Consider the following 25,179-nt stretch of genomic DNA (forward strand, 5'->3'; position numbering starts at 1 on the left):
AAAAAAAAAAAAAAAAAAAAAAAAAAAAAAGTAAAACCTTTGCTCCCGAACATGAGTGGAAAACCAAACAGGGAATAGAAGGTTGAGGGTCTTGGTAGGTGATGTTATTTTTTTAGTCGTCTTCTCCCTCGTCATCCTGAACGGAGGAAAGTATCAGTTAGCAAACATTAAAAAACTACTCTTTATTTTCTCAATTTTAAAACTCAGCTTACCTCTCCATCTTCTCCTTCATCCTCTTCGTCCTCCTCTCCTTCTTCATCCCCCTCCTCGTCTATGTCCTCAAGACCCTCCTCGTCCTCTTCGTCATCCTCGCCTTCACCCTCCTCGTCGTCCATGTCAGGAACCTGGAGACAAGGAATCACTTTCAGCACTTTTGCATAAAGTTTCCGCACTTAGATTTTTGACATCGGAACAAATTCAACCCGTGTAACGACCGCTGAATGTGCGGTGAACGCACCAAGTAGTACTGCAGAGGGTTCGGCCAGATGTCGTCCTTGATGACCTCCCCGAGCTCGTCGGCGCCGGCGTCAGCGTGATCAGTGAACCAGGTGAAGAAGCTCTCTGGTTCTTCATGTTGCCTCTTCCGTCCTGCTTTGTTGTGTGTCTGGCTGGAGCGCTTGGTCAGGTCCTGCAAAAACACGAGAGAGAGCTCAAAACCACCACAGCAACTCAGGAGAGAAAGTTCTTGTAAGTCAGTATATTGAGGAAAGAAAACAGCGAATATATCAGGTTGAATAGAGATGGGGAAAAAAAAACAAGCTTTATTCTCACAAGTTCTCCAGTTTACTTTGCTGACAACACACACACAGACAGACGCACCTTTCCTGATTTCCATTTGATTTCTGTCGACTTTGAAGATGGGTCTCCGCTCTCGTTCAGATGGAACTCTTTGGAAAGTACTTTGTTTTCGAAGTACGGATTTTCGTCGAAATACTGGAAAAGAAAAAAAAAATGCACCCAGTTCAGACAAACACAAAAACAACAACTTGCACTTCTATGTTGTAGGTGTGCATAAATTAAAGCGCTTACAAAATCTATTCTGTAGCCCGACTTGATGTCTTCAAACTCTGTCACCTCCACTCGGCTCAGGTAATGAAGCGCTTCTTCATCTTCCTCCCCCAGTAGGGCAGATACTGTGAGGGGAAACACACAATCGAGAACAAACTTGAGCCACTCTCAAAAATCATAAAACATGCATGTCATTTTAGTAATATAGTTTAACTGCTTACCTTGTGGATGGTTGACAAACGTGGTGACCCAGAAGTTGGGGATTTTGGCGATCAGTTCTGACCTCTTCTGAAAGAATGGCTGACGGAGTTTGTTGTATTTCTGTTCGACTTTGAGGATCTCCTCACTGGCTTGCTCATTCAACCTACAGAGGAAATGAGAGGAAAATCAATACAAACTAAACTGCAACTTGCATACACTCAACATGCCGACTGAGAGTGCTGTGCACAAATGGGAAGTTGTACTTGTATTTAGACACATGGATGTCCAACAGTGCACCGCGGAGGGCTGAGATTCTGCAGCTTTTCCCGTAAACTACAAATTACAGCATCTGATTTCACTATTGAGTTCCTCTTCTTCAAAACATGTAGTAACCAACTCTTACTTTTTAAGCCAACATCCTTAATTTATAATATATATGTTTTTACAAATACTTATCACTTGTAGAGCTGCAATGATTAAATCAATTAGTTGTCAACTATTAGATTATTTGCCAACTACAGTTTGAGTAACTCTTTCACATAAATACATTGTCTGATTCCAGCTGATTAAATCTGAATATCTTCTGTTTTGTTTCACACTCTACAACAATAGACCGAATATCTTTTGGTTGCAGACATAACAAGGTCATCTTAGGCTTTGGGAAACATTAATAGATTAAGAAATATTTATATTTTCTGACATTTTAGAGACCAAATAAAAAAATAATTAGCTGTGTAGTAATAAATTAATCGCCCACAAGTGATTTCAAAATTAAGAATAAAATTTAAAAAAACCTGATTCCAGCTTTTTAAATGTGAATACTTTCTGGTGTTTTCCCTCCTCTACAAAAGTAAACTGAATGTTTATATATTGTGGACAAAAAATTCTGTCACCTTGGGCTTTGGGAAACATTAACAAACTTTATTCAGTATTTTCTGACATTTTATAAACCATATACCAATTCTATTATATGTGTAGTATTAAATTAATTTTTTTTAAAAATTCCAATTGAAGCTTTTCAATTGTGATTGTTTAAGTTGTTGACAAAAGATATTTGTCACGTTGGGTATTGGAAAACTCACATTTTTCACCACCTTCTGACATTTTATAGGCTAAACAACCAATCTGCTGCCTGTTTAGTATTAAATTATTCACTACCGCTGATGTTTTTTCCACTAATATCTAACATTTAATAGACCAAACTAATCCAGAAAACAATCACCAGAGTAAGAGACAATGAAAAATAATCACATTACCTGTCAATTTCATTTTGAACTTCATCAATGTGTTCAATAGCTTCTTGCTGCTCTTTCTCTGTTGGGAGAAAAAACGATGAAAATGTGTTAAAAAGGAAGCAGGACGTAATACATGCATACATTAATAATCTAAACTGGGTGCAAACACTACTAAATCTAATTTAACTGATGTCTGAGGAGACTTTTTGTTGCGAGGGGGGGAAAAACACGTGCTCACTAGAAATTTGCTATAACTCAAAGTTCATTTTTTAAACCTGCAGCTAAGTTTAGTGCATTTTTGGAAACTACGGAGGCCCGAGTGAATTATGTTTACAGCTGTTATCGTTTTTTTTTTGTTTTTTTTTTTAAATAAAATAGAATAGAATAAATAGCGGTGTTTGGAGGGTTACGTGCCAGATTTAAATCCGTACTCCCCCGGAGGTTAGGGTAATGTAAGCGGCCAATAGCTGCAGCTCTCGCGGCTCAGACACTCACCGTTTCCTGCCGGCTGCTACCTACAAGGCCGCGTGGTTTAAATGTGGGACATCTGACTGCACACACAGAGCCGCGATAACGTGAGACACCGGGCTAGGGACGGCTGCCAGGACGGACCCGGTGACCGTCAAAACCGCCGCCTGCTCGCACCGCTAAACCCCCCTCCACGTCTAAACATCACAATTCAGATTTGGCGGATCCGCCGGATTTAAATGCATCTTGTGCGGCAACAAAACACAACGTCGTCAGCTAGCGTTAGGTAACACTACAACAACAACACTAGCAAGCTAACGGCTAACGCTCGAATGAAACGCTCAACCTAGCGGGCGATAAAGCACCAAAACCCACATGTGGACACGAAATGGGCGATTTGGTGCGATTTCGCAGCAAATCTCGTAACAATGAGGCCCCAGCATCACGCACGGCCACTCGGTTAGCAGCCATCGACATAACTGGCCACGCTGACGATGCTAAATTAAGCAGCTAACATGGCCTCTGAGCACCGGTCTGCGCTGAACAACAGAAGGCAGCGGCGGCGGCGTGCTAAGAAACGCTGGCGGGGCTAGCCGCCGTTAGCGAAATGTGAAAACCGCGCATAAGCTGCTCGAATCGAAGCAGCACACTCACTAATTAACAAAAAATAAAGCACCCAGTTGCAATGCAAATTATGTTAGAGAAGAAAGTGAAAATGGCGGTGAACGGGAGGCCGCCATTCCCCTTACCGGAGGTCTCGTCCGCTCCGTCATGGTTCGAGTTCAGCTCCTTTTTACTCACTTTTGCCGCCGAGGCCGACATGTTATCGCAAGCTGGGGTAACTCACGGACGTCCGAGGGTGTAGCTGGTGGCGGTGGATGCGGTTTCTCCCCGGGCAGGAGAACGGTGGTTCGGCGTAAAGTTCAGCGTGCAGAAGCCAACAACGTGCTGCTTCTCCAACAATGTAGCTGCCGAGGAGCGAGGAAGTCACCGCCGAGCGCCGCTCACGCGCTCTTTTCATTACGAACGCGCCTCGCCGAGTGGAGCCGCGGCGAGCTCCGCCTCTCAAAGTAGGTCTCACTGCCGCGCTCCGTTTTACCGATTTAACGGCGTCCCGCGGCTCGGAATTGCACCCGGGACGAACCGAACCTCCAATTGTCACTTATAACGCACACAGGAGCGGTCGTGGGGCGAACGGCGGTGGAATTTTAGGATCGCTCCGAGGAGGCCAAACGTTCAAGCTGGACCGACTCGCACTTGCGCACTTAAAAAAAAAAAGAAAAAAAAAAAAAGAGATGCTGAGCGACAGTTGATGTCGGAGCCTCGCTGCGGTGCTGCTCATCCCAGTACACACTTTTTCAAGTTTTATTAACTGTTATTAGACGATTGTTATTACATAAAAAAAACACCACCTAGCATTTATAAAGCACTGTTTGGGCCCAATAAACAGCTAAAATGTGAGTATTTTGAAAAAAAAAAGAAGTTGTGTTTTAGGTGGATTAAAACTTTAAAATTACAAGTACTTTTACCAGAAAGTAGGATCTTTGGTTAAAAAAAAAAAAAAGAAGACCTTTAAAATAATTCAATAATTTCAAAATAGTTATTCATGTGCTAGAAAGTATTATTTAGGTGGAATAAACTTCTAAAGATTCAAGATTCAAGATTCAAGAGTTTTATTGTCATATGCACAGCAAAACAGGTAGTTGTACTACACAATGAAATTCTTACTCTGTTCAATCCCCCGAAAAAGACGATACATTAAAGATAAATAAAACAAGCCAATAAGAACAGAATAAACAATTAAAAACAACAATAAATAAATAAATAATAATAAATAAATAAAATCATAGGTACTTTATCAGAAGTAGTATCTTGCGCAAAATGGACCTTTAAAGTAAGATAAGAGATACTTTAAAATAATAATAATTGAAAATTATTATTAATTTGCTAGAAATACTGTTTTGCCCAGAATGAATCTTTAAACCCATCCCTTGTCAGTTAGAAAGTATTGTTTAGGTGGAATAAACCTTTAAAATCATCAACAGTTGGGCAGAAAGTAGTATCTTGGATGGAATAAACCTTTAAAATAGTTATACATTTGCTAGAAAGTATTGTTTTGACCAGAATACACTTTTAAACGCATCCGTTGTTGGTTAGAAAGTTTTATTTAGGTGGAATAAACCTTTAAGATCATAATTTGTTTGCTAGAAAGTACTATACTTAATGAAATAAATCTCAACACCCATAGCCCGTTGAACAAAAAGGATTATTTAGGTGGAATAAGCCTTTGAAATCACAAGTACTTTATCAGAAAGTTGTATCTTGAGTGAAATAAATCATTAAAATAATTATTCATTTGCTATAAAGTACTATTTTGGCCAGAATAAATCTTTAAACTCATCCCTTGTCGGTAACAAAGTATCATTTAAGTGGAATAAACCTTTAAACTCACAAGTACTTCATCAGAAAGTAGTTTCTTGGATAGAATAAACCTTTAAAATCATAATTTGTTTGCTAGAAAGTACTATTTTGGCCAGGGTGAATCTTTAAACCCATCCATTGTCAGTTAGAAAGCATTGTTTAGGTGGAATAAACCTTTAAAATCATAAGCAATTGGGCAGATAGTGGTATCTTGGATGGAATAGACCTTTAAAATAATTATCCATGTGCTAGAAAGTATGATCTTTGACGAAATAATCCTTTAAACCCCTAACCTATCAGTTAGAAACTACAATTTGGGCAGAATAAACCTTTAAGCTACAAGCACTTGGACATAAAGTAGCTTTTGGGCAGAACAAACCTTCAAACCAATGACGTGTAAGTTAGAAAGTACCATTTGAGTGCAATAAACCTTTAAAATCCAAAGTATTTGGAGAGAAAATAGTAACATGGCTAGAAAAAAAACCTTTAGAACTGTAAATGAAGTAATATTTTGGGTGGAATTAACCTTTAAATCCATAATTCAGACAGTTGAATGTAATATTTTAGGTGGAATAAACCGTTAAAATCACAAGTACTTTGAAAGAAGGTCGTATCTTAGGTGGAATAAACCTTTCAACCCTTAACTTCTTAATTAACAACTGCAATGTGGGCAGAATAAACCTTTACAACCATAAACACTTTGATATTAGTACTATTTTGGTGGAAGAAACCTTTAAAATCATGATTTGTGTGCTAGAATAAACCATTTAAAGTCAAAGTACTTGGACAGTAAGTAGTATTATGGCTGGTAAAAAACAAACCTTTAAAACTGTAAGACGTTGAACAGAAAGTGATATTTTTGATGGAATAAACCTTCAAAACCATAACTTGCTCCTCAGAAAGTAATATTTGGGTGGAATAAGCCTTGAAGGCCAGAACTTGTTCATTAGAAAGTACTGTTTTGTTGGAATTAGCCTGTTAAAGCACACATACTTGAACAGAGAATGGTATTTTGTGCAAAATAAATCTTTAACTTGTGAGTTAGAAAGTAATATTTTAATGGAATAACCGTTAAAACTACAAGTACTTGGACAGAGAATGCTATTTATGTGGAATAAACCTATAAACGCCTAACTTACTACTTATAAAGTACTGTTTATTCTTAAAACTATAATTACTTGGATAGAAAGTAGTATTTTAGGTGGAATAAACCTTCAAACCCTTTACTGTAAAGTTAGAAAGAACTCTTCAGGTGGAAGAAACCTTTAAAAAGTATGCATACTACAACAGAAAGTCTTATTTTTGGGTGAAATGGGCCTTTAAACCCATACTAACCACTACTTAGGTAGAAGAAGCCTGTTAAAGGACACATGCTTGAACAGAGAATAGTATTTTGGCCAAAATAAATATTGAACTTGTGAGTTAGAAAGTAATATTTTAATGGAATAACCGTTAAAACTACAAGTACTTGGACAGAGAATACTATTTATGTGGAATAAACCTATAAACTCCTAACTTACTAGTTATAAAATACCGTTTATTTTTAAAAATATATGTACTTGAACAGACAGTAGTATGTTAGGTGGAATAAACCTTTGAAACTATAAGCGGTGGACAAAAAGTAAAGTAAAAACCATGTGTTCTTTGGCACAACGTGCATCTTGGATGGATTTAACCTTTAAACCTTCAACTTATTGTTTAGAAACTGTAATGTTAGCAGAATAAGTGAAGTATTTAGACAAACAGTCGTATTTTGTGTTAAATAAACCTTTAACACTGTGACTTGTTTGTTAGAAAGTGTAATTTGAGTGGAACGAATCCTTGAAGCGTGAACAGAAAGTACAATTTTCAGTGAAATAACTTGTTTATTAAACAAGTATTGTGTGAAATAAACGTATAAAATGATAAATACTTGAGCGTTTTGTCGATAATCCTAATAATTAGGCCAAAACCGAACACCACAAATCCGTTTTAGAAAAAGGTCGTTTGTCGTTTGACAACATTTGACTGTAAAATCATACTTTCTAAAATATTAACCATAGAAATAATATTTTATAGAAATGTTTAGTTTTTTGAAAGAACATGTTTTAACCTGTTATTTTGCAGACTGTTCCTGTTTTGTTTAATTCACATTAATTTCTTTAAAAAAAAAAAAAGAATTGAATTAAAAAAGAGCAAAACTGTGAATAATGTCCACATTAAAAATCTCTGTTTTTATAAATACTAGTTTGTCTTTTTACACTGTGTGACCCTAAAATTACAGTTCTACTGTTTTTAAACGATCTACAGATATTTTCCTGTTATTTCCACGGTTTTTGAACATTTTTTTGGACATCTTTTGACTTTTTGTTGCAGAGTGTTTTTCATGGTGGAGCACTCCTGTTAGTCAGGCGTGACTTTGTGTGACCCCAGCACATATCCTGTCTGTCTCTTTGTGGAGGCGCCACTTTGTCCTTGTTCTTTCTGAACAAGCTTCTAACTCTAACAAACCTCCCACTCTTGCTGCTACCAGGATTTAACAAGGACCAGCTCTGGAAGTGCTTCTGAAGTGCTGTGAAGGAGATCTGCTGCTTGACTGAAAACCATGGCTGCTTGCATTTTTGATCAGCTGATTAAATCTGTTTGTGACACAGCACCTCCATAAGCTCCAGTCTGGCTGCTGTTTTGTTGCTATTGATCCTCTTCTTAATAGACCAGGAGGAACATTTCCCCCCAAACACTGCAGGCTGGATGCTGCTGTGTCCTGAGCAGCAGCAGCAGCATCTCAGTGTTTGTCTTGTGGTTGGTGGCGGAGCAGGAACATGTGGTCATGCAGCGTCCAATGCCGAGCTCCGAGCTGGAGACAGGACTGGAGAGCAGCAGCAGCAGCAGCAGCAGCAGCGAGGAGGACCCGCACATCCCTCTGCACACTGAAACCCTGACGGAGACGGGGGAGGCAGAGGGATTCGGTTTCAGAGGATGAGGATGCTCCGGGACGCTGCAGAGGAAGCCGCAGGGAGGCAGAAACCGGCGGCGGGACGCTCCGTGTGATCCACGTCTCAGGATGTAGCGGCTGCACCAGGCACTTTGAGGACATCCGGACTTGTTGTGTTTCAAGGAGAGTGAAGGTGGAGGAGCAGCGCAAGTGTTCCCTCCACCTCCACAGAGGATGACGGATTAGTCCTGATCCAGAGCCAAGATTCAGCCCGAGGTGAGTGAAGTGCACAGTCATAGTGTTGAACCCGCTGCCGACCACTCGGGTTTGTTTATTTGACGCGGAGACAAGTTGTGCATGCAGCACTACAGCTGCTGCTCCATCCTGGAGAGGAGCAAGCTGACAGGAAGGCTCCTCTTTAGTGATCAGGCTTCTCTGGACTGATGGAACACAGGAAAAAGATCAACAAAATGACAAAAAAATACACTGAATTTACATGTTTAATGTGACATAACATTAAAAACCTCGAACTGTGATTAACTGGAATATAAAGAAAAATATATTTTGACATAAAAACCTTAAAATACATTTGCAGAATTCATTGCAATTTTAAAGTTTAACAAAAAAAACCCCAAACTTAAAACATGTAAAATTTTATCATACAGATTTAGCACAATTTCAAAAATATTTCTATTTTAATTTACTGAATTTTCTGTTTTTTTACGTTTGCTGTAATATAACATTAAATACTTGCAAACAGCCATAAAATGTTATTTTAAAAAAAAAAAAAAAATGCAAATGACCCCAAATGACCCCAAAAGTCTCTTAAAATAATTTGCAAACTGACTGTATTTTTTAAATATAAATATTTTCTAGTTATTTTACACATCTTTTTTCAGTATTTTTGAAATAGATAAAATATCCCCCAAAATTAAAGATTTGTCTTGTCCGCTGTAAAATGCCTTTAAAACCCGTAACTTTAAGTGACAAAAAAATGTTTTTTTTTTTTAAATTTTAAATAGAAAATAACACAAAAAGTCTGTTAAAATAATGACATTAAATACCTGTAACTGTCAATTATGATTTAATTTCCCCCTTTTTTAAAAATGCACGTTATAAGATAGTTATAACGTGGTTATAATAAATTCACAAACATATCATAATTTTACAAATGTTTTATTTACATTTGTTTTATTTTTTTTAAATACACAAGAATATAAGTATTGTAACTAACTTTTTTTACATAAAAAAATGCTGAAATACGTTTCCAAATGTATGATAATAACACAAGCATTGCTTTTTATTCAACAGATGAAACATTTAAACAATAATAAAAACTCAGATATGTAAGTAAAATTTCACAAAAATTCCCTTTTTATTTTTAATTTTTTCCCCTGTATTTTTGAAATACACAAACTACAAATAAAATCACAAAAATTGACCTTGAATTTTTATGTCTAACATAAAATTACAATAATGTTATAAACTTGTAACTGTGAAAAAAAATTAATGGTTTTTACTTTAAAAAAAAAAACATAAATAGAATGTTAAAAGCACATGTAAATTCACAGTATTTGCACAAATGTTGCCTTTTTATTCATTAGATGAAAATGTATTAAATATTTATTAAATGTAAGATACAGAGACACATATGTCAGAAGTTGCACAACAAAATGTTGAACTTCATGTGTGTATAATATCTACAAGCTTTGGTCATCTGTTGGAATACAGTTCAATCTATGTAAATATCCTCCATTAAATATTAAAAAGACAAAAAACACACATGTTCTAATTAGAAACTAATGCTAGAAAATGTATTTTTAATTATGAAAAATGTCTGTTTTTAATGAGATGTTGTTTCCAGTATTTGTGGAGAGGCAGCTGCAGGAACAAGAGCATTTATTGATTCCAGTGTGTCTATGTTCTCCAGTGCATGCCATGTTAAACTGTGTCTGCCTCCAGCCGGCGTTGCAGCGTGTGAATGCGACGAAGCGAGCCTTGTTGTCTGCTGATGTGATGTCGTTATCAGGATCAGATGTTGTCCACGGCTCAGCAGATGCTGCAGGACAGCCGCTCCAAGATCGAGCTGATCCGACTGCAGATTATCAAGGCGGCGCAGGCGGGAAGCAGCAGCGACGGAGAGCAGCACGGCTCCGGCCACGGAGGTCAGAGGCCCGGACACCGAGACCCCCGGAGGGTCACGGGAACGGATTAGTGTCTGAATTAGCCTGAAGGAGGCTCCTGCTGCAGCCCTCAGACTCTGTTTGGTGGCTGCTGGAGAGCGATTTGGGGACAATTAGTCATAATTCTTGGCAGATATTGTATAAAGACAAGTTGAACATCAGCTGTGTGACGGATTTAAAACATGTCAGCAGGTGAAACGCCATCAAAGCAGCAACTAGTCTGTAGTTTAATGCAAAAACGAGAACGTAAAGATGTCGATTGCTTCCAGTATCTTTATATTTACTACATTCTTTAAAGGACTTAAAAGCAGCAACACTACACAATATGTATAATTCCAATAAACTTTGCTGCATAAAAACTACTCATTAGAGGAGAGAACTCTGACTGTTATACCTGTAGCTGTTTAAACTTTCTCTCTGCAAACATATTTTTCTCTTTTATTCCATCTGAAATGTGATTATTTTAAATTCTGCACTTTAACATAGGATTAAGTTTAACTGGAGCTTCCATTTGTTTGAAGACGATCTGCTTTAAAGATCGACAAAATGTATTATTTTAGTTTTAATAAAGGTTTAAGCTCAAACATAGGACCCGTGTTTTACTCTAAATATCACATTTGTTGCTAAACTTGTGCACATCTACAGTTTTAGGGTCTCAGACTTGAAGCTGAGTTGCGTAAACCAGGTGCTGTTATCGTAGCTGTTATGAAATAAGAGTTTTCCTCTGAAAGAATGATCATTTTAGTGCATGAGTGGTCAATGTTCTTCAGTTTTTGATCATAACTTATTGTTTTTCTGCGTAAAAAGTAAGTTGGTTGAATGGTGAATACTGAAATATTCTAAATATAAACATGTAAAATACATACAAGATAGGCTGTCATACAATAACAGTTTAAAATATGGTAATAAATTAAACATTTTTCATCATTAGAATATATAATATCCATATTTAAGCATTTTATTTTAAACTTCTGTTGTAAAACCTGAAACTAACACTTCCGAAGTGATTCCCGGCACATGAAACATGAGAGTTAGTTATCGGACACCTCGATCCTCTGACCCCTGACCTCGTTTCCTCTCATTGATTCCTGATAATGTCTTGGTAAACATCCCTTTAACTCACAGTCAGTGTGTCCAAGAGTCCACCAAAGGCAGCTTTACTGAGAAAATAGAGCAAATATTCATTCAAAACACAAAGCAGGGAAATTAAATGGATGAAAATGTTTGATGTTATAGAATAGAATAGAATAAAATTTTTTTGATCCCCTCGGTCTAAAACCTCAGGGAAATTGTTAAAAAAAAAAAAAAAGGTAAATAATTTTTTACGTTATTAATTTACATGTTAGACAGTGAAGCTAAAACTTAACATCATGTCCACATCAAAAATCTGGATTTTTTTAAATTCATTTTTTAAAATAGAATTTCTTGTTTTGCCATGTGTGAGGATAAAATTCTTCTATTTAACTGCTTTTTAAATCCACATACACATTAGTATTTCACAGATATTGGCTGTTATTTGAAAGAGAAGTATGTATATTAAGCATTACATTTGTTTTTACTAAATGAATTCACATGTTAAACTGAATATTGTGTCCACATCAAAAATCAGCATTTTATTTTATTTTATTTTATTTTATTTTATTTTATTTATGATTTTTTTTCTGAATTTCTTGTTTTATGTGTGAGGACAATTTTATTTATTTATTTATTTATTTATTTACTATTTTACTGTTTTTAAATCCATCATTATGTCATAGATATTTGCTGGTAGTTGAAAGAAAAATAATGCATATAAGACACTAAAAACTGTTTTTTAAAAAAGGGGGAAAAAATCCCTTCAAAATCTAATTTTTTTACAATATGTGCTGTTATTTTACAGATTTTCCCTAAATTGTTAATTTACAGATAATATCTTGTGAAATCACAGAAAAATTTGATGTTAATTTACATGTTGAATCTGATTTATTTTTATTTCTTCATATTTTTCTATTTTCTTTTCCAATATTTGACTGTAAAGTCTACAAAAAATATCATTATTATTTTTATTTATTTATTTATTTATAATTTTTATTTTTATATTTTTAAACAGTTTTTGAACATAACACTATTCCAGCATTTTTTCCACATATTTTTTTGACACTCTTGCTGCCAGATTTTTCCATTAATAGTACTTCCCTTTTTTTAAAAGAAAAAAAAAAAAAAAAGAAGCTTTAAAAAAAAGCTTTTTTTTCTGTATTTAAATCCACCAATTAATTAAAAAGAAATTTTTCCAGCATGTTTTGTTGTTTTTTTTTTTTTACATTTTTGAAATTTCTTTCTTTAGTTGTTTATTTTATATAATGATGAGGCTCTTTGTGAGCATCCAGATGAACTCCTTTGCACTGAAACCACCTCTGTCCGTCCTCTCCATCCAGGAGTGTCGCCGCCGGCCGTCAGTCCGGTGGACGCTCGCCTGGCGGAGCTGCAACACTTCATCCAGAGAGAAACGGACGCTTTGGTTCGGGCCAAAGACGTGGTGAAGCAGCTGGAGGGAATCTCCTCGCTGGACCAGAAGGCGCTGAATGAAGTAAATAAAGATCATTTATACTTCAGAGGATCCAGAAAGCTGAGTTTAATGTGCAGCTTAATGAATGAGGAACAACACAGAGATTATCTGAGATCAAAGAGGCAAATTATAAGAAACAGCTCACAACCATAGAAAAGAAAAAGAGAATATTTTGGGATTTCAACGTCACAGATTTAGGGCAGAAATGTTTGACATAAATACTAAAAAAAACCTCAAATTTAAAAGAGTCGACAGCAAATTTTTCTAAAGTCATGAATTTGCGAGAAAAACACATTTTCTGAGATTAAAGTCACACATTTATGAGTAAAAACACAGATATTCTCTGAGATTAAAGTGGTAAATTATGAGAAATAATTCACAAATTTAGAAAAAAAAGAGAGAATATTTAAAATTTCACAGATTTAGGAGGAAAATGTTTTTCTCACAAATGTACGACTTTATATTCTCAGAGATAATAAAGTCGTACATTTGTGAGAAAAACATCCAATTTCTGAGGTTAAAGTGTTAAAGTGAAAAACTTCCACAATAATGAGCTCAAACTGCAGATATTCTGATGCTATTCAAAGGTCTCTGAAAAGCAACAACCATCAAACCTCTTTGGGCTCTACGTCTGGAAACTGTTTTATTGTGGAAGTCTGGATCCCAGAACTCAACATGATGAGAGTGTTTGTCTCTCAGGCTCAGTCGCGGCTGCACGATTCCTCCCAGAAGCTGCATCTTCTGCGGCTGTCGCTGGAGAAATGTCTGGAGGAGAAGAACCGCGAGGCTCCGCAGCCGCCTGCAGGGGGCGACGAGGCCTCGGAGGGGCAGCCGGACCCCCAGAACCCCAGAACCGGTCCTCCGATGTCCAGCTCGGCGTCTATCTACTCCATCAGACCGGCGTCTTTAACCGGTACGAACACACACGCTGCTGGTTTGATGTTAAAAGCTGGTTTTAAATGTATAAAATCAACCAAATCTAGAAAAAAGTTCCAACCTGAGCTTCTCAGAATCAACTGATTTATTATCTGCAGTAACTTTAGTGTGTTTATGCAGAGTTTTACCTTCAGACTATCAATACTTTTAGAGTTACAGGCTCCCAAAGTACTTTTTTTCCATCATTTCTGAGCCTCAGAACTTCATTTGTGCAGCTGACAGACTCATGACATGTTAGGATGTATCTGAGTTAAAAGCTGACACCAGATCAGTTTTACATCCAGTCAGGTGTCACAGTCTGAACACTGGATCTGGTTTCTGTTCATTTTTTCTAACTTTGTGCATCAATATTATGGGATGTATCATAATTTCTTCCAAACAGCAAAAAACTGGAACCTGTACTGATGTTAGAGCCTCAACAGTTGGTCAAATGTCGACAAAAGACTGTATGTTAGTAGAAACATGGATCCATCCATATATTTACACTGACAGGAACTTCCTGGGGCCATAATACCACCGTTGTTGGAAAATGTTGCATCCTCTTCCGTTTTCAAGGACCACTTATTAAAGATTGGTCCAGATAACTTCAGATTTCTCCTAAATGTCACAAAGATTGTTCAACACACCTCAAAAATGATTTAAAATGACATGAAATCAGTTCAGAATAACCAAACTGTTGTCCAAAATGACTCAAAAATCGCCCAAATGATGGATATTGGCTTTACCATTTGTCAAATTAGTAAAAAAAAAACCAAGAAAACCAACAACTGTGACCTTTTGTTCGTGTAGGGTCAGTGAATATTCATTCTTGTCAATTTTGGGTCATTTTGGAAAAATCCTTATCTTATTTTGAACAAATCTTTGGTACATTTGGACGATTACGCATCATTTTGGACAGATTCTGAGTCATCTTGGACAGTTTCATGCCAAAATACAAAAAAAAACTGGAACCTTTTCTTGCCATTATTACCACACATCAGATTCTCCTGATGTTAGAGCTTCAACAGTTGGTCAAATGTGACCAAAGACTGTATTTTAGTAGAAACATGGATCCATCCATAGATATATACTTACATTCACTGTATGGGGACACAATACCAGCCTTGTTTGTTTGACTTTATCCCATTTTTAAGGGCCAATAGATAATCAGTCTTGTCAATTCTGTGTCATTTTGGCCAAATAATGAGTCATTAATGAGTCATCTTGGACGGTTTCATGCCAAAATACATCATATCTGAAGATACTGAACCATGATTAATTTTGGATAATCGTTATTATTTTGAACAAATCTTTGGTGAATTTGGAGGATTCTGCGTCATCTTTGACAAACTATGAGTCGTCTTGGACGGTTTGATGCCAAAATATCTAAAAACTGGAGCCTTGCCTTTCCACACATCAGATTCTACTGATGTTAGAGCCTCAACAGTTGGTGACATGTCAACCAAAGACTGTATTTTAATAGAAACATGGATCCAACCATAGATAGACACTGACAGGAGCTTTAGGGTGACACAATACCACCTTTGTTTGAAAATGTTGCATGTTTTTCCATTTTTAAGGGCCAGTAAAGAGTCATTCTTGTCAATTTTGGGTCGTTCTGGACAGTCTTTATCTTATTTTAAACAAATCTTTGATGAATCTAGTTGATTTTGCATCATTTTAGGGCAAATTAGAGTCAATTTGGATGGTTTCATGCCAAAATGCATAACTTCTGGAGATACTGAACCCCAGGAATGGCGTTACTGGTTTCTGAGGGTGAAATGAACAATAAAAACGTGAAAATTCTCCAAATTCAGCCAAAAATACTTCTACAGAGCTTAGATTTGTGTCCTAAATAAACTATAAGTGAACTCTGAGAGGATGCAACAACATATTTCTTAATATCTATCTGATCGGAAACTGTTTGGGTACAAAAAACAACAACAACAAAAAGTACCTGTAGAGTTTGCATCAGTGTTCTAGAGTTTGGACAACTTCTGATAAAACTGTGTTCAACCAACAAACTATATTGAGTTAAAGGAATGAGATCTTCCAACAATCAAACATGTTTTTAAGTTCAATACTCAAAAATGAAGTAGTTTCAAGTTGTCTTTCATTATTGTTTTAAAGGATTTTTAAAGCGTTTTGCACTTAATTAGCATCATTATTGACTAGTTAACTTTAAATTTGCACATTTTAAGAATGAACTTGCTTTATTGTGAAGTTAAACTGCTGAAATTCTGACCTCAAGGTGAATAATTTAATTATCAAGCTAATTTCATGAAGTCACCTCAGTTTGAATTTCGTTTTAAATCAACTAACTCTGAAATAATGTGAGTTTAAATCACATAGAACATAAAGTTGATGCAACATTATTGTGTTTGCATCCCAACAGCTTCGTCTAAGTCAGTAAACATGCTGTAAATGACCTTTTAGCTCAGAAAAATGCAGCATTTTGAGGTAAAATATCAGCCAGAGAGCACGTTTTAAGCAGCACTTTGGTACTTTTCTAAACCCCTCATCCTCCTGTGTTGATGTTTGTTGGTTTATTTTCCGTCTAACGTCTGAAACTCCTCCTCAGCGTTCTGGTCGGTTTGCCGTCCGCTGACCCCTCCTCGGCTCTGGATAATCGCCGCATGTAATCTGCTGCTTTTTGGACGGTTCTCTTGTAAGCCGGTCTCTCCCCACACGAGGCACTAAAAAAAAAAAAAAAAAAACATAAACAAACAAACAAATAAATAAATAAATGTTGGGGGGAAAAGCCTGGCGGTGATGTAACGAGGAGACAAATCCTGGAGCTGCTCTCAGAGCGAAGGAGGAACCTCTGGAGGGGATTCTGAGCAGAGGACGGGCTGATTAGAGGTTGGACTCGAGGAGATTTATGCTGCAAATGAAAGGTTTCGTTTTCAAAGGGAGCTTTTTATTTTTTTTTATTCTAGAGATTTATTACCAGCCTCTGAAACACCAGCTCTATTTACACACTGCAGGGCTGAATCCTGAGACGCTCTTTCTTGTTTGTTTGTTTTTGCGTCTGAATTAAATTCTCTTTGTCATTTTCTTTCAGGCAAACTTGAAGTGAAGCTGCTGGGATGTGAGGATTTACTGAAACCTCCGACAGACTCGAGTCCTGCTGCTCAGAAGACGGACGGACCTTCCAGTGAGTTGCTTTGTTTTTGCATATGTGCATCATATCTTTCTTCATATTTCAACATTTCGCAAATAATTCAGCTTGTTTCTAAGCTGTGTTTCCGTTTTATTCACATCTGAATTCAAGCAGCAGCCAAAAGAGTAGAAAAACACTTCATTTGACAGGTTTGTAGTTTTAATAATTTGGGTTAATTTAGCTGCTTTACTTGATAGATTTTCACTTAATCTTGTAAATTATCAGGAATTATCGTGCAGAAATTCTGAATCTGTAAAATGTCACCAAAGAAAGGTTCAGTTTATCAAACAATGAAGGACAAAAATGCAAACAGTGATGACGGTGAATGTGAGTAAATTACAAACGTGTCCACAGGGCTGTAAAAACCTTTTATTAAGTTTCATTAAATAATCCTAAATTAAAGCTGATTTAGTTTCAGTTTTCAGAGTTTAAATCAGGTTATTTTGTGGTTTTGTTTGAATAAATTTACTTTGACAACCTGTTAGAGGCGTTGTAGCTACAGAAAGAAAATATTCAGTTAATTAAAAAATAAATAAATAATAATTTAAAATGAAGCAAGGGCTAATATCTTCAGAGAAAACTCAAAATTTCCAAAATTAAAATGATCAGTTTATGAGAAAAAAACCTCTCTGAGATTATAGAAGTGGATTTATAAAAAACAAACAAAAAAAAAACAACTAATAAATTTACATTAAACTCAGATATTCTCCGCCATTTCAAAGTCTTTAATTTGTAAGAGAAACCTGGATGTTCTCTGAGATTAAAGTCATAAATTCTAGAGGAAAAACTCACAAATTTAAGAGACTAAACTGCAAAGCTTCTGAGATTATAAAGTCTAAAATATATAAGAAAAAAGCTCAGATATTCCTTGAGATTAAAGGTGGAAAAAATATTAACATTTTCAGATATTTTTAAGAATCATTTGGTAAATTTATGGGGAATGATGATCAAGATCCCAAATTTACAGGGAGTCAAATATTCTCTGCAATTACAAAGTCATACATTTGGAAAAAAAAAAAAATCTCTGAGATTAAACTCACAAATTTATGAGACTAAACTGCAAATCTTCTGATATTATAAAGTCCAAATTTTATAAGAAAAAGCTCAGATATTCCTTCAGATTAAAGAGAATATTTCTGAGATATATTTAAAGAATTATTTTTTACATTTATGGGAAAAAAATAATCCCAAAGAAAAAAAGTCAAATATAAAGAAGAAGAAGAAATATTTAAATAAAAAAGATCACAGAAATGTTGTTGTTCCAGTGAACAAGTCAAATGTTTTTATACAAAGTGATGTATTTCCTGTTTTATACAATAAAATACTGATAACTACAATAATAAAAGAAAAACAATTCAAATATTCTCTGCAGTTATGAAGTCATACATTTGAAAACATAAAAGATGAATTCTCTGATATTAAAATCACAAATTTATGAGGAAAAACAATCCAAAATTACAGTGATTTTATTTTTTTTTGTGGGAATAAAAATGTGTAAGATTGAAGTCAATAATTTACAAAAGGAACATGGATGTTGTCTAAGGTTAAATTAATAAACATAGATGAAAAAAATCACTAATTTAAAAGAAACACATGATCAGACTTTCTGAGATTAAAGAGATAAATTCATGAGAAAAAACTGAATATGTGAGTTAAAAACATGTAGATTTCATCCAGTCATGTTCTGTCTTTCTCTGCTTCATCTGTCTCTTTAAAAACTTCATAATCTCTGAGAATTTTCAAGTATTTTTCCTCGTAAATGTACAACTTCTTCTGAAACATTTCCTCCTCCGACTTCGTACATTTATCTATTTTTCACCCATAATGACCCGTCATAATGTTCAACTGTGACTCACATGAACATTGAGTTTTATTCCAGAGTCTGTCATGTTGAGCTGAAGGTTGATCTGCTGCCGTCTGTGTGCTTGGTGCATTTTCTGACATTATGTTTATCAGATTCAATCGATCGTTTGCTGAACGTTTGCCTGCTGTTGTCTTAAAATAAATCACATTAAAGCATCGTTGTATGGTTGCAGGTTTGGAGGTTTGGTCGTTGCTTGGTGCTCTGCTGGGTCTTCCAGACGGATGTTAAACTGATTCAAGCTGTTGTTGTTGATCACATGTTTGCTGTGGTTCTGCAGACGAGGTCGGTGCGGCGCTGCGGCTGGACGGACGGCCGGTCGGACGGACGGGCTGGGCCTCCGTCAGCAGCCTGAACTGGGACCAGACCTTCTACATCCAGCTGGAGCGGGTCAGTCGACAGTCCTCACTGCTTCTAAACGTACTGAGCTTGTGGTGTGGACACGAAGAGGAGAGAAATGTGATTGTTCTCGTCTTTGTTTACATCCTTCAAATATAATAAGTGGTTCTGATCATCTGCTTTGGTGGCAAAAAACCCCTCTGTTATCTTAGATTAAAGTCAATAACTTACATGAAAAACTCACTAATTTACTGAAATAAACGACAAATATTCTGAGATTAATAATTTTTTTTTCTAGGAAAAACCAGAAAATTACTGGAGGAAACTACAAATATTCTCTGGGATTAATGTTACAAGTTTACAAGAAAAAAACTCACAAATTTACTAAAGTAAATTACAGACATTCTTTTAGATTAACGTAATAAATTTATTAGAAAAAACTCTGAAATTTACTGAAGTAAACGACAAATATTCTCTGAGATTATTAATTTTTTTTTTCTAGAAAAAAATGAAAATTACTAAAGTAAACTACAAATATTCTCTGAGAGTAAAGTCGTAAATTTACGAGAAAAAAAATCACAAATTTATTTTTAAAAAAAGATTAACATCATAAATCTAAAAGAAAAACTCACAAATGAGAAAAAATCCCAAAATTTCAGACTAAAAGACGTTTAGAGTATTTTTATTGCTTTCAAATGTCAAAATGGGTCAAATTTGGCCTGAAACATGTCTGTAAGGGTTAAAGTAAAGCAAGACCAGAGTCACGATGAGGTGTGGCGTGGACGTGGAGAACGCTAACATGAGAACAACACAACAAACAGAGCATGCAGAGCTTAAGTAAACTTTAAATCAACAGGTTGCAGTCAGTGAATTTGATGACACTGTGATTTAAAGTGCATCTGAATACCTTAAAACGCATGACACAAAGAATTCTAATGCACCTGTGCTGTGATGTACCTGTGCACCCGCCCAGTCAGACACTTGCACAAGTACACACACCAGGTCGTAGAAAAAACTCTCCCTCAGATTGACCTTAATGTAAACCGCCCACGTCCACACAGGCCTCCTGTGTATTTACACTCCTCTGGTGGATGTAATTACAGAGCGGCTGGTGTTCAGGGACCGATGACAGCGTGTTCTCACCCTGTGATTCATGTGCAGGAGTTGGTGGCATCAGAGCAGCTGCAGACGGCATCAGTAGTAAAAGTGTACCTGCTGACACGTGCAGCGCTGCAAATACCCACCGAGGTCAGACACAAGAGTCACAGGGAGGAAAGTCAAAGGGAGGCCAGCAAGTAAAGCTGTAGGACAAGTGGTCACCCTGTGAACGGGAGAGTTTGTACTCACCGTGGATCATTTGTTCACTGCAACATAAAGTCCTGCAGCTCTGTGGAAACACAACAACATGACTAGAAGGAGAGGGAACTTAGAAATGTGTTCTGTCAGGAGAAATCTGTAAAAATGTTCATTTTCCTCTCAGTCTTTTTTGTTGTCTTTGTTTTTTGTCTTGTTTTGATCATTTTTTCTTATTTTGAGCCTCATTTCTGTCCTTTTTATGCATCTCAGGGGCAGTTTTGTGTGTTAGTGTTCACACAGTGTCTCATTTTTGTTGTTTCATGTCTCACTTGTGTCTTTGTTTTTGTTTTACTCCTTTTGGTTGCTTCGTCTCCACATGATGTTGAACTATTTCCATGTCTCCAGACTTTTCCTCTCTGCTCTGCTCATCAGCTGTAGAAAGATGTTCCTCCATCAGCTGGATGTATCTCCAACAACATGCTCCTCTGTTCACTGGTTCTGAGCCATGCTGCATTTATTTATTCATCCAGTAGGCTGGATTCTCCTCTCAGACTCTCTTTGGAAACACTGCCTGCAGTTCAACTGAAAACTCAGCTGAGTCAGTCATGGGGAATCAGTTGTACCGAGGAGCATAGAATTATATTAAAAAAATATAAAATGGGTAGCACAAAATCATATTATTGAATTATCACAGTTTAAGCTTCAATTTGGTCATTTTTCATGGTGGACTGTTGAGAAGTTGAACATTTTACGATGTTTTTCCAGTTCCCTGCTCTGATAAATGGTGTGATTCGTAAACACAACATGCCTTTCAAACTTGGTTGAGCAACAAATGATTTGTTAGATGCGACTTTGCTGCAGTTCACAGAGAAATATAAACATTGACTTTGCATGTAGTCGTGCTTTTAGAGTCTAAACGAGTCTTTCTGCTGTCGCTGTAGCAGCTACTGGTAGTTGGACCTCTACGCTAAAATCTTTTAAACAGACCGTCCTGCTCCACCTGACACCAGCCTTTCTGTTGTTCTGTTTCTACTTTAAATTAAGTGAAATATCAGAGGCCTTTCCCACCTCTGTTCAAACAGCAGGAGGAGCTGCTGTACTGGCTTTCTTTTCTGTTTCATCTGTTTATTTGCTGCCTTTGTGGTGGCACCAGTGAACCAGGCTGAGTATTGTTGTTGTAGTCCAGCGTCTGACCAGCAGAGGTCGCTCTGATACCTGCAGACAGTCATCTATGACAAGACCTTGAGCTGTTTAGGTGTGTCAGTGGATGTTTAAGGGTATTTAATGATGTAATTATCTGCATGCTTTCTCTGATTTTAAGGTTTTTTTATTGAGTTTTTCTATTTGTTCTTATATTAAAACTCAATAAAAACGCTAAAACCAGAGAAAGAAATCAGGAAATCAAGTCTGTCTGATGGTGCAAACCAGTTAGAAGCATTTTTTAAAATCTGTTTTGCAAGTTCAGCGTTAAATGTTGATGCAGTTCGACGTTTCTCGGTCATCATTCGTGTCTTCTGACTGTGTTTCTGCCACCGACAGTCCAGAGAGCTGGAGGTCGGCGTGTTCTGGAAGGACCGGAGGGAGATGTGCGCCGTCAAGTTCCTGCGACTGGAGGAGATGATGGAGAACCAGAACCAGAACCAGGGCTTCAGTCTGGAGCCGCAGGGCCTCCTCTACACGAAGGTAGGCTGGAAAAAACCATCTCACAGAGTGTCATGGTCCGATGTGTGGGAGGGAAACGACTGATAACTGCTGAAAGGATCCTGTTTTCTACTAATTAGTGATTTAATTCTGTGTCTCATCAGTGTGAGGAGAAAAGGTTCCTGTGAAACTACTCTGAAATATTTGCAAATCCAGTGTTTTTGTTCTGAAATGTAGCATCTTTATCTATAATTTAACCTAAAACGATTAATTACTGTAAAACTAATCACAGGACTCAGGAGGTTTACTGTTTAATACAAACATATGATGCATGAATGCAAAGTTTTAAAAAAATCTACGAAAAAAACTGTTAAACTGCAAAAATATCTGTAAATATGATGTATTTTTAGCTGTTTTATATATAACAAAACAGTGTCATTTCACAGTCACATATTTAAAAAAACTATTTGTGAAAATAGTTTAATTGATTAATTAATTTGATTTTTAATGTGGATTTTATTTACAGTTTGGGCCCATTTTTTTCTTCTTAACCTGTAAATTAATGTTTTTTTCTATGAGTAAAACAAAAAGATATTAATAAAGCAAAAATATCTGTAAAAGAAAGAAAGAAAGAAAGAATTTTAAAATATATTTTTTAATCCTCACCATACATATTATTTTTCTTTCAAATAATAGAAAATATTTTCTTTTTTAGATGTAAATACAGCTGTACATTAATATTATAGTAAAACATCGTAAAAGAACAAATTAGCATTTATAAAAATACAGATGATTTTCATGTCACTTTAAACCATTTTGGTTTAAAATGTTTTTTTTAAGTTCACATGTAAAAATAATCCATGTGAACATCTCAGTTCAACGACTGACTTTTGTCAAGTTTTAACAGACATTTTATAAAAACTTTACTGAACCACAAAAGGTTTCATCGTGTTCAATTTTAGACTTTTTAAAAAAAAATCATTAATACAAATTCTAATATATTCAGGGTATTTTACTTCCGTGATATTTCTGTATTTTTAAAGGTGGTATTTAAATTAATTAATAAAAAATAGTTGTGTTTTTGTTTTTTGTTTTTTTTTGTAAATCTTATTTTCTTTTGTTTGTTTTAGAACTGATTTCTTCTGGCATCAATGGAGCCTCTTTTTTTTTTTTTTTTTTTTTTTGCTGGTTTCTCACATTTCTGTCTCTTCCTTTAAACAGTGAACCTGTTCTGTGTTTCACAGCTCCGGTTCTTCGACACCGTGGTCGAGCGTCAGCCCAAACTGAGGCGCCAGCGATGCATCTTCACTAAAGAGAGAGGTACGGACGGGTCCAGAGCTGACAAACGTGCCTCTGATTTCATGTTTTCACATCATCTCTGCATTTCTCTGGTTGACTTGTAGGGAAGAACTTCCTCCGAGCCGCCCAGATGAACATGAACTTCGCCACCTGGGGTCACCTGATGATGAGCATCCTCCCTCGCTACAGCTCCTTCTCCACTTTCAGCTCGTCTCCGACCACGACGCTGGACAGCAGCGCCGCCAATCCAGCTGAGAAGGAGCCTGAACGCACCACGACACTGCCAAGGTCCCACAGAACCCAAATCCAGAACCCAGAACCCAGAACCCAGCTACAGGCTGTCGTCTGTTACCATCACTGTTTGTTCATTTAACGACAAAACATTAGTTTACGGATAACTGAACACTTTATAGAACTCTAGGACACATTAGTTTTTCTCTATTGTGTGTCTTTGTCATTAAAAGACGTTTACTAGAGCACACGTACAGCCCACTGTGAAATGTGAACAGCTTTCACAGCTTTTAATTGTAATAATATGAACAATTTACGACTATTATATAGGTTTTTCTTGTTTTATTAAATTACAGATAACAACTAGAGAATATCTATATTTTTAAAAACAGTAAAAAGGGGGGAAAAAAAAGTGTACTTAAATCACATTAAAAAAATATTATTTTAGAGGCATTTGCTGTTATTTTCAGCATTTTTTACACTTTTTGAACAGTGCAGGATTCAACCATCATCTCACAACTGCTCAGATTTATCTTGTGATCATTTTGAGGATCAGCAATGAAACGCTGCTCACATCAGTTGTAACTTTCTAATAATATCACGTATGCTGCCATCTCCCTCACAGGCGATTATTTTCCTGCAGAATAATCACGTTTGCATTTAATATTTCAGTGACTAAGGTTCCTCCTTGTTGTGCAGTGAAGCTCCGGTGATCAGACTGAGCCTCAGCGAGGACCAGGCCTCACAGGTCGACACCGAGGACCAGACCACCAACATTATCGCCACCGACAACACGACGTCATCTGAGCCTGACCTGCAGGAAACAACGGTGAGAGAACTGAGCCACTGTATTTAGAGCTTTGGATGGTTTTCTTTGACTTGGAAGCTGATTTTTTTGAGTGAAACTTTGATAACAATAAAAGAAGACGTGCCCTCATGCTTGGACCTTTGTGTCTGCAGTCGTCCATGAAGTGCTCAGACGGAGGTGAAGATCAGCCGGTTTCTGCTCTGAAGTAAACACACACTTCAATTCCTCCTAAATCCTGTTCAAGTTCAGATCAGACGAGGCCTTTATGTTCTCCTCTTGTGTTTCTCTGAAGGATGCAGATGGAGGACTTTAAATACATCTCAGTTCTGGGTCGGGGACACTTTGGGAAGGTAACGCCTCAAAGTTTTTCTCTTGATCTCGATGAAAACTTGACTTTGTCCTCAGCTGGTTTTTGTTTTTTTGGTCTGTTCAGGTCCTGCTGGCAGAGTTTAAGAAGTCGGGGAAACTGTACGCCATCAAAGCCCTGAAGAAGAGAGACATCGTGACGCGAGACGAGGTGGACAGGTGAGAGCAGAACAGCCGGAAAGTCAGGATTACCTGGGATTAGACGGGAAAATTCATCCACCGGCTTCATGCAGATGAACAAAAAAAAAAGAAAGGAGTCGCTGGAAGGAAGAAGTGGTGACTTTA

At 36.6% G+C, this 25,179-nt stretch overlaps 2 protein-coding genes across 2 annotated transcripts in view; one reads left to right on the forward strand and one right to left on the reverse strand.

Moving 5' to 3' along the window:
- Positions 1-11: 11 nt before the first annotated feature.
- On the reverse strand, positions 12-4,105 carry seta (SET nuclear proto-oncogene a). The gene is made up of 8 exons (XM_008299875.1): positions 3,662-4,105; positions 2,466-2,523; positions 1,230-1,372; positions 1,030-1,133; positions 820-933; positions 458-628; positions 213-344; positions 12-136 (listed from the first exon to the last, which is right to left on the reverse strand). The coding sequence occupies exons 1-8, from the start codon at positions 3,732-3,734 to the stop codon at positions 113-115; spliced, it is 819 nt and encodes a 272-aa protein (XP_008298097.1). The 5' UTR covers positions 3,735-4,105; the 3' UTR covers positions 12-112.
- Positions 4,106-10,282: 6,177 nt separating this feature from the next.
- LOC103370739 (serine/threonine-protein kinase N2) overlaps positions 10,283-25,179 on the forward strand; it is a 23,416-nt gene continuing 8,519 nt past the window's right edge. Inside the window, 12 exon segments of the mRNA XM_008299877.1 lie at positions 10,283-10,412; positions 12,845-12,996; positions 13,675-13,888; positions 16,955-17,047; positions 19,195-19,304; positions 22,089-22,232; positions 23,435-23,510; positions 23,594-23,777; positions 24,420-24,549; positions 24,681-24,733; positions 24,821-24,878; positions 24,962-25,053. Of these exon segments, the coding sequence (XP_008298099.1) occupies positions 10,283-10,412; positions 12,845-12,996; positions 13,675-13,888; positions 16,955-17,047; positions 19,195-19,304; positions 22,089-22,232; positions 23,435-23,510; positions 23,594-23,777; positions 24,420-24,549; positions 24,681-24,733; positions 24,821-24,878; positions 24,962-25,053 (1,436 nt within the window).

The sequence above is a fragment of the Stegastes partitus genome, unplaced genomic scaffold, assembly GCF_000690725.1.
Source record: "Stegastes partitus isolate 25-593 unplaced genomic scaffold, Stegastes_partitus-1.0.2 Scaffold1476, whole genome shotgun sequence".
Taxonomy (NCBI): Eukaryota; Metazoa; Chordata; class Actinopteri; family Pomacentridae; genus Stegastes; species Stegastes partitus.